At 34.2% G+C, this 10,213-nt stretch overlaps 1 protein-coding gene across 1 annotated transcript; it reads right to left on the reverse strand.

Annotated features, from left to right (window-relative positions):
• Positions 1-532: 532 nt before the first annotated feature.
• LOC110602619 lies at positions 533-4,867 on the reverse strand. Its single transcript, XM_021740189.2, has 4 exons — positions 3,210-4,867; positions 2,026-2,172; positions 1,571-1,687; positions 533-1,414 (listed from the first exon to the last, which is right to left on the reverse strand). The coding sequence occupies exons 1-4, from the start codon at positions 4,734-4,736 to the stop codon at positions 806-808; spliced, it is 2,400 nt and encodes a 799-aa protein (XP_021595881.2). The 5' UTR covers positions 4,737-4,867; the 3' UTR covers positions 533-805.
• Positions 4,868-10,213: the final 5,346 nt, after the last annotated feature.

Genomic DNA, 10,213 nt, shown 5'->3' on the forward strand with positions numbered 1-10,213 from the left:
TAATTTTTTTAAATTATTTTAAATTTCAAAAGATAAAATAATATATTATAATTTATTCTTCATCTATCAATAATTTTATATTTGAAATCTGCATATAAAAGAGAAAATATTTTATTTTTTTCATACACGAAATGAATTCATATAAAAATATATTATTTTATAAAATAATTTTATATTATTTATATAATAATAATATAAAATATTTTAATACCAAAGAAACGATTAGTTTTAACTAATCTGGTTTATCATTTTTCAAAAATTTAAGGCTTTTTTTTCCCATATCTGGTATATCATTTGAAATGTTGCGCAAGTTTTTTTTTTTTTTACATCATTTTGTTTCCGTCCCATGAGAGTGTAGCCATGTAATTACCAGTTCCAAGTTGTCAGATATTATGACATTTCAACACATTATTACTAATAAAATTTGATAAAACTTCAGTACGTTTAACTTTTGTTTCTAAACTTAACTATTTCAGTCAATAAATTTTAAGATTAAAATCAACTAATCGCACAAACCATGGTATGGTATCGATCTGATAATTAAAACTCTCTCTCTCTCTCTCAAGGGATTACCCGTATATAAGGAAGTTGGACATGAGAATTACGGGAATCACAACTTCGGGAAACACATGGACAGCGAAATTCTTTTGCTATATTTTTCTTGCTTATTTACAAGGCAAAAAAATAAAATTCGAAGCAGCAAAACCTGCAAACCACCAAGAAAAATACTCCACCCCCCCCCCCCCCCCAAAACACTTTTCTGTTTCAAACATTTTCTAATCTTATAATTCTTTTCCCGTCATATTTACACTGATATAAACCCAAAAGCTTTCTTCAATACGCTGAACAGAGCAGACATGAACAAAACCATGACAACCTTCTTCGAGGCCAGTATCCTGAGGTTTATTCTCACACCGTGCTTTCTCATTAACCTCACTGCTGAGCCACACAGCGCAAGGAACCACGAACTGATAGCAAAGAACATCATTTTCATACTCTCCGAGGGTCCACATACATTTTCCACCTCACTTGAGACCTCCACATATGACCATTTAGGGCCACCATCATTGTTGTCTTCTTGATTCAGCCCCAGATTCTCGTTAAGCCAGATTGATAACCACACAAGTAAGTTTGCAAGCCATGCAACCTCATCATCAGAGATGGGGCGCTTCATCCGGTCACCCCTGTATTTGACATCAGCCAATGCTCGGTTGGCGACCCTTCTGGGCTTGAATATTTCATCTCGAGATTGCTCAGGCTGCTTCGTTTCTGGTGTAAATGAAATTGGTTTTACGGTATAACCACCAAACAAGCAGCTCACCTGTGCCTTCAACGAATCCACAAGCTGCAAGTTGTGTGCGAGGTTATCACCAGAATTAGCTTGCAACTCAGCTTCCGCACGCAATATAAACAACTGAAATTGCAGAATCACATGACATTAATAAAAATAAAAATGAGATGCAAATGAATAAACCATTGAATGAAACATATAAACAATAAATAAATAAGATGGGACCAATGCACGTAAGAAAAAGCAAATCAAGGCTGCAAAAAGCAAAGTATAAAACACCTGAAGGAGTTGTTGTCCACCATCTTCCCCATCGCTAAAAAGTCTTAAATCTTTGTTCCAATGCTCATGCAAGAAAGATCCATCAGCATCACTCTCACATAAACCATCCTCCCAGTCCTAGCACCATATATAAATAAAAGAAACATCCTATAAAGTGAGTTTGATGCTCAGATCTCTAGCAATATGCAAGTGACACTGTAAAAGCCACATTAGCAAGATTCAGGAACCCATTAAACCTTAAAGAACCACATTAGCATGGTACATGTGGTTCAGAACTGAAGAGACATAACATCTATCAAAAAATTTCGAAGCAAACACATAGTTAACTTCTAAAGCTTGACCAAACCCTCATTATTTAACTGAAAATTTTAAACAAAAGGAAAGGAAGCATAAAACAGCAGCAGCAGAAGAAAAAAGGGCCCACATGCTGAGGCACAAAACAAACAGAGATCTACCTGCAAGTGTTCACGAATCAAAGGAACATATCTATATAAGCTGTTAAGCATCAATTTGCCTGATCCAGCTTGTTTGGAATGGAAAACAGCATCCATTTTCTTTACTAGATCAGTTAACTCCTTGGATGATGTCAGTATTTTCATAACCTGAAAGACAAAAGTACAGAATGAACAAAACTGAACATGTAAAATCGAAACAGCATGACTTGAATTTCCAACGAAGGCCATTGCCAAATTAGATTACTAACAATGCAGCTACCACTAATTCTCATGTGACGGCTAATACAAATATGTGAAAGTTAAAATGTTGCAAATACCAGACAGGTACTTTTCATGTAATAGTTCAGTAACATTAAATGCACAAGTCGCAAAGATAGACTATAAATCTATAAGGTGGCACTCAACCACTGGTCGTGCTCCATTATCATCCTTCCCATGCTGGTGACCATTTCCACAGGAAGGCATGATCTGGAGATTATTTTGTATAAATAAAAACTTCTAAGCAACCTCCTAGGACAACAAAGATCATGAGAACTTAGCATGTGTTTGCAATTACCCATTTTCTAAAGGAAGTGCCTAAGATCCTTTTTACAAGTGACTATTTCCCATGCAGGTGTAGTCTCTCCATCCATATAAGTTACAATAGCATCTCAAGTTCTCAACAGTCTCATCCAATAGTATTTGCAATCCATGTAACAATTTCATTCAAAGAGCTAATCTTATATGTACCATAATAGAGATACCTTCATCCACTAAAAGATAATTGAATCATGGATGGTTTATCCAACAGACAATAAAAGACTATTACGACTATAATACTACCTAAGGAAGTGGAACTTGATCAATTCTCCCTCAAGTCAAAAAAAATATGACCATTAACTACAACTCTTTTTTTTTTTATATTAAGACTATTAAGTATTAACTATAAATTAAATACATAAGTCCAAATGAAAAATGCACATTGCAGCATGCATCAGATATAGTTAATGTCATGGTTAGGTCCAAAAGCACTCAATTCATCTCAGAATTGATTCTAATTGATGTTGTAATAGGAGTAGACCAGATAAGGAAAAAAAAGGATCAAGAATAATCATTGTCAATCAAAATGGGTATTATATTAGCCATGAAAAAGAAAGTATTTGTGACATAAAGACAAACACGTGGATTAAAGTTCAGTCTCAGACCTGCAATACCATCTGGACTATCAGTTCTGGGTCAGTGTGAAGAAACTTATGAGCAAACCCAATGAAATGCATAACTAAAGAACTGTAGTACAAGTAATTAGATAACACATAATCCTGCCACAAAGCTGAATAGCCACCCTCTCTACTCCTCTCATTTTCCTTCTTCAAATCCTTTCCCAACCCATCCGCAATTGCATCAAGTTCTAGAAAATCACCTAACCCAACCTTCCAAGGCTCCAAAAAACTAATCCAAACCAGAAACACCTGTGAAGCATTCTTTATAGAAGTCCCCACTGGACAAAATAGAAATGTCCTCAAAACGAACCTATAAACTGGCCTCTGAATCCACAAATTCCATGAGGCACCCACATGCATAGAATCATTCAAAGATGCAGCAAATTCCCTTGACTTCAAATCAAATGAACCTACAGAAGACCTCCATTTTGGACTCTCTGCTTGGGCAGGGCTATCTTTGACCACAGTCGCACTCAAGTTCAAGTGCTTAACCAGTAACTTCACTATCTCACCTAAATTAGGCGTTGGTGGATTCTCACCTAAAACTGACTTGAGTGAGAATGACAATCCAAATGACTTGCAAACATTAACAGGCAGAGGAGAGAAATCATTATCAACCAACCAATAGTGCACCAATGTATCAACAAAAAACTCTGCTCTCAACAAAATTGATCCATCATTTCCCCGTCCATAATGCAGAAGCGAGTTGCGATAGGGCTGATGTGACTCCAAATCACGTATAGGCACAAAAGCAAGCAAATATGCACATAAAAGCCGCACATACAGATTATGCTCAAATTCCTGTTCATTTCCGCGCTTAGAATGCGAAAACCCAGGAATAGAGGAGGTCCAAATCCAATTTTCTAGTTTTAACTTTCTGGTTCGTTTTGTAGGTTTATTGTTTGGATTCTCGCTGTTGCCTTTGCAGATAGGGTAATAGGCGAACCAAAACATGAAATACTCAAAAACATTTAACTGGACTTGGTAATACAAAGAGCCTTTAATTGAATCCTCCTTAATTTTACCTCTAAACAGAGGGCAAAGATTGTTTAAGACTTGACAATCTCTCTCGCTCGATAGCATGAACCGGGCCCATTCCGGCAACCGCTCGACTGGGAACACATATTTCACCAGCGATTGACGATCAACAGCATAGATTGACTGGAAAATAACGCCATTTGGTGAGAGGAGGCTGAAAACTCTAGAAGCGAGATCGGAGTCTTTTGATTGAAGGATTATATCAATCCAGCCACCGTTTGATGAGGCGAGCTGGGTTTCATTAGGGGGCGACGCGCCGTCTCCAAAGCCATAGAGCTTGCAGATTAAGGTGGGGAATGTGAGGGAGAAGAAGTGGCGAGACTGATCGGGTGTGTGAGTTTGTAAGAAGGAGGCGATGGAGGAGCACACAGAGGAGATCTGAGCGGGTGTGGAGGAAGAGAAGATAGCGGATGCAAGTTCTTGTGATTTAGAGAGGGAATCGACCGTGTAGGGGTGAGGATGCATGGTAAGCATGTGGTGGGGAAGGGGTAGAGTGAATTGGAGTTCTAGGGTTTTGTTTGGCGCAGAGGAAAATGAAAGAGAAATAAAGGAGGGGGGTTTAGTTTGAAGTTTTAAATGAGAAGGGCAAATGGCGGGTTTTTGAGGAAGGTTGAGGACCTGCCTTTACGTGGCGATATATTTGATGGCCACCGTGGGGGTTAGATTTTAACGGAAGAAAAATAAATAAATAAATAAAATTGTTTTCCTCAGCTTTGAGTTAATTACGGCAAGTCTCTCTCTGTTTTATTTATTTATTTATTATTAACCAGCGTGGCGGGAATTCCCCGGGGAGTTGCCACAAATGCTTGTCTTCATGTGTGAAGGTTCCAAATGTATTTAAACTACCGTTGGAGAGAATACCTCTCTATGGATTCTTATCTTTAGTTTCTCTTGCCTCTTCAAGAGAATGACCCACTCTTTCTTCTGTTCGAATATGAATTGTTTGTATTTATTTTAAAGGTGAGCTCCAAATATGATTTTAAGATAGTTTGAGTGTCAGCTATTTATTTGGTATTATAATATATATGATTTAATCTAACTATTCATCCTCTGTTTTCATAGAAATAATATTTATATTTCGATATATAAAATCTCTTTTAAAAAATACATAAATTGTAATTAACTTTTCTTTTTTTATTCTAAAGAAAAAAAGAAGTAGATGGATTTGAAATTGTGAAACACAAAGCAAAGGTGTTTGAAATGAAATGATGATGCTTCAAGTTCAACCATTTTTTTCATAATTAATGCATTGCTGTAAAGGTGGAAAATGTGTTTTTACAAAAACACTGAAAATTTTCTCTCTCAACATTATTGTAAGGCTATCAGATATAATGTCTGATTAAATTGAGTAGCCCTTAAGATTTTTTGTTCTAATAATGAAAGATCCCCACTCTATCAGATAATCAATGATCTGCCCTTCGTTAATCCATCAATATTTTGGTGGAATCTTCTATTTCTGCACACTTGGGCCTTGACTGAAAGGGATCTGTGTGCCTTAAGAAAGGAACTCCTCAGTCCTCGGAGCTAAAATACAGAAGATGATGGATTGGGCCAGGTCAATCGATGCATAAGAGGCTGAAGCCTTACTACTTTAAGGATCAACTTGGTTTTACGGGTCAAATCATTGGGCTAATGTCTTTCATCCCTCGACCATTTACCCAGAAACAGGCAAAAGTAGGCCAGGACTCGGGAGGGACCATGTCCGTGGTGGGTTTCATATCACCCAATTTATATAGAGGCCATATTCAACGATTCTAACCATTATAGAATCTGTTAACAGTTGTAATTAGGGATGGCAACGGATCGGATATTTTTGGATACTCGATTCAACTGAACCTAATAAAACGAATTTGAATAATTATAATCGGGTTTGAGATGAGTTCGAATTTTAAAAATAATAGTCGTTGTGGGTTCGAATCGGATTCGAGTTTTATGTACAGGGTATCCACTACCTGAACCCGTTTATATAAATAATTAATTTAATATAAAAAATATATTTTACAATAATATTTATAAATTTTTTATATATTTTTTTATTTAAAAATTTAAATTTAAATATTTTTTAAAAATATTAGATTTTTAAATGAAAATTATTAATGAAAAATATTTTTTATATAAATTATTAATTAAAATATATAAAATTAAAAGAGTTCGGATTTTATTCGGATAATAATAATCAGATTTAGTACGAATTCGGATAGTTTAAATTAACTTTTAATTGGATTCGGAACGGATTCAGATATTACTAATATAAATCGAATTCAGATTCGGATAGTTTAATTTTCACGGATATCCTATCCATTTACAACCCTAATTGTATCCTTAATTGTAATAGAATCAAATGTTATAAAAAATATTTTTTTATAATATATTCACTTAAATACTATTTTTAAAATTATTATCGAATATAACCATTCTCTAATAGATGATAGGAGTGGTATGCAATTAAGATAACAGTGATCCCCACACCAACTTGCCATGAAATTGGAGAAAAATAAACACGAGATCCTTCTGTTAATTAGTGACCTGTATACACATATAAGGTATCTGTATTTTTAGTATTAAATGTGAGTGAGAACTGCAGGACAAGGAGGTACACTCGTCAAATATCACTGCAAAATTTATATTTTTATAATCAATCTCTATTACAATCACGTGCTTTTGTGGTCCAAATTAATTAATATAAATTTGTCTCTTTCTTTACCAGTGGTCCTCTGTCAATTTGTATAGCCTACTTCACTAATTAAATCGGTGCAGAAGATAATGAATACTAGTCCTGTTCCCTTGATCAAATTTGATGTGACGCCGTTTTATCAAGAAAGAGATGTTCGCAACTGACAGCATTACCTGTAAAGCTATCTTAATGATATTATTACTAAAGAATACGGAAATCATGGCATCATAATAAAATATTTAACCCTTTCTTCTTTCTATATGTTAGAAGGCTTGGCTTAAAAAGCTATACCAATTAAATTAATGAATGAACAATTATTTCTAGATTTTATGTTAGAACTTAAAATAGAAATACATGTGTATGACCATATATGGCATGCGCACTTTAGCTTTGAAGATACTGCCAGTCTGTAACTAAGACAGGCGAGCTTGGGAGTTGGGACCATACATAAAAGGAAATGTCTTATGTTGTTTAGGCTGTTGGGGCTGGGCATGCTCTTCCTGTGTAACTTGTATTCCAAGTCATTCCCTGTGTGGGACATTTCTATCCCCCAATCCCACGCCCAGAGGCTGAGGGAGCCTGGGGTGGCCTAAACCCCATATTCATCAAATCGTTTAAAATAATTTAATTTTCAACAATTTATTGAAAAAAAATAATAAATTTTATGAAATTAATTCTTATGGCCTATAAAACCAAAATAATATCAAGGGGAAAAAAATGTTTTGTTGGGTGTGCGATCAAAAGCATGCAAGTGGACAATCATTTTATTGAAAAGCAATTTCCAGCTCAAAAAGAAGACAGATTTCTTCATTTTCTTCTCCGATCCATTTCTTTGCTCTTTTCTTCTATCATTTTTTACATAAATCTCAAACAAAACATTTTTTAATTTAATTTGATTTGATTAACTGATTAGCTAATTGGTTAACTAATTCACTTTAAAATCTTAGTTAATCGGCTAATCCACAATTAATTATTCATAACAAAAGTCCAGCGTGGGATGCTTGGAGTCGCATCCACAGCCACGCTGCAAGGGTCATTTTCTCTTGCATCATATGTAAATATATTACTTCATCTCTGCCGTTCTTGATAATTTTGAGAAATTCTTCCTTGCTAATGCTCAACATTTCACTTCTCATGCTACTCGAATACGTAGGGCAGATCAAGTTTGTCTTTTGTTTCCTCTCACTCCATATCTCAGTTATGTTTGTCTCATGGTTAAATAAATAACACGTGATTGATTTTGTCTGACATGAAATTACTAGACTTTTATAAAATATATAGATTTTAATATGCAACACGAAACATTAATTTATCTACCATGCACTCATTAATTCTTTTTTTTTTTTAAAAAAAAATTATATATATAAATGGTTGTTGAATTTAAAATTATTTCGAAGAATAGGTTTAATTAAAATTTAAAACCTACTTCAACTTCTGTTATACGTCGTTATCAAATTAAAATAATTTATTTCATTATATTTTTTCAAACACAAGAATTGATAAAATAAAATAAATTGAATGGACATAATTTTTTAAAAAATATATAATTTTCAAAGAAAGCATAATATAAAAAAAACTTGCAAACTTGCATATATAATTTCACTTGTATGGCTAACTTCAATATTGATAAAATAATATGAGAGCTAATGAAAAAAAAAACTCGAAAAATATGAGAGATAAGCTTATTTTAACCTTGTAATTTTTTTTTTCTAGATATTAAAGGTTTATTAATAAAAAGTGGGAAATACAAAATCCAATGAACTTAGATACATCAAAATAACCAAAGCTCAAATATCAGAATCCATCTTCTAAAAAAACCCAACCCAACAACTAACTCTAAACCAAAATGGGCGTTTGACCCAATATGTGAAACTCGGTAGATTGCCATCTGCAACGCCGCTTGATTGTCGCTGGCAACCAGAGAGGAAAAATCACCTCTAAAGCTTTCATTTTCCGAGGATAGTAAAGCAACAACGTGTGAGCTTAAATTTTGGTCAGCAAAACTAAAAACCTCTCCTCAAATCGAGAATTCAGAAAATATACCCATTTTGGACAAAAGCACCTCAGTGGCAGGAAACGAGACCACTAAATAAAGCTGCAAGCAACAAAGGAAAATTCCCCACAAATAGCTACCACAGCCTTGAATAATAAAGTGAAATGAAATGAAGGTTTCAAATTTAAATTATAGATATGAAATATTTTTAAAAAATTAAAAAAAAATGTTTTGCTCCTCATATTAAATAATTTATGCTGATTATAAACAATTAAAGAGAAACAGTACCAATACGTCTCAATCTCTTTTAACGGAGAAAATGACCATGGAAGAAGACCTCAGTGGCTCTTGCACCCTCAAGATAACTTGCAGCCAGTGAATTTCGCACGTGCATTTTATGTGATAAGCTTTTGATATATTTTTTTCAACTTAGAGTGACTTGGAATTGGAGCTGTCATAAATGTGCAATTGTCATTTCCCTTTCATTTTGTGTGTATATATATAATTACAAACGAACAAACTGCACTAAATAATATTCTTTAATAAACTGAGATACAGCTAAAAGGTTTATCATTATTTTTTTAGTATCTAAATGTCTCCTTATGAAATTTAATCATAATTATTAATTTTTAATATTTGAATAAAAAGCAATTTTAAGCTCCATTTCAAAAAAAAAAAAACATTATTTTAAGCTCTCAACAAAAAAAAATTATTGAATTCATTACACATATTTATTTGGAGTCCTTTCACTTTAATTTCATGCACAACTATTTATTTATTTATTATTATTATTATTGGAGTTTATATTAAATCTCCAGCAACCTTGAACAAAATTCACATTAGTTGCAGGTGATGCAAGATCTAGTCCTGTTAAAGGATTGGTTTCAAAGTTCTCTATGAAATCCTTCCTGTTAAGTATGATACTGTCCATGTTTCAAATTCTCGCATTATAATTTTCTTATAGCCCAAATTGTTTCTCGGGATTGTGACACGTGCTAAAGAATTAGTTCCTGTTGTCTAGTGGCTCTGACATCGTAATTGAACTAGGTACTTCTGTCTCCCATATGTTCTCCCTTAGAGGAACTATGCGTTGGCCTGCCCCCCTGGTTGCCACCGGATTCCGGCGGAGCTGGAGAGGATATGTGTAAGGTGTGTCAGGGAAGTGATTTAAACCCTTTCCACATGAACTGAGGACAAACTGGACTGAACTCCACCCTCTATGAGTCCACCACAAGATGACTTCAACACACCAGATAACAAGCTATGCGTTACCAGAGAAGATTG

This window comes from Manihot esculenta, chromosome 2 (genome assembly GCF_001659605.2).
Source record: "Manihot esculenta cultivar AM560-2 chromosome 2, M.esculenta_v8, whole genome shotgun sequence".
Lineage (NCBI taxonomy): Eukaryota > Viridiplantae > Streptophyta > Magnoliopsida > Malpighiales > Euphorbiaceae > Manihot > Manihot esculenta.

What these genes read in the sequence shown, in the direction of transcription:
- LOC110602619 (XM_021740189.2), bottom strand. Translation starts at nt 4,736, where the DNA reads ATGCTTACCATGCATCCTCACCCCTACACGGTCGATTCCCTCTCTAAA. An exon ending in TGATTCGTGAACACTTGCAG is followed by an intron (nt 1,688 to 2,025) that starts GTAGATCTCTGT and finishes ATATGGTGCTAG; the next exon opens with GACTGGGAGGATGGTTTATG. An exon ending in GTGGACAACAACTCCTTCAG is followed by an intron (nt 1,415 to 1,570) that starts GTGTTTTATACT and finishes CTGCAATTTCAG; the next exon opens with TTGTTTATATTGCGTGCGGA.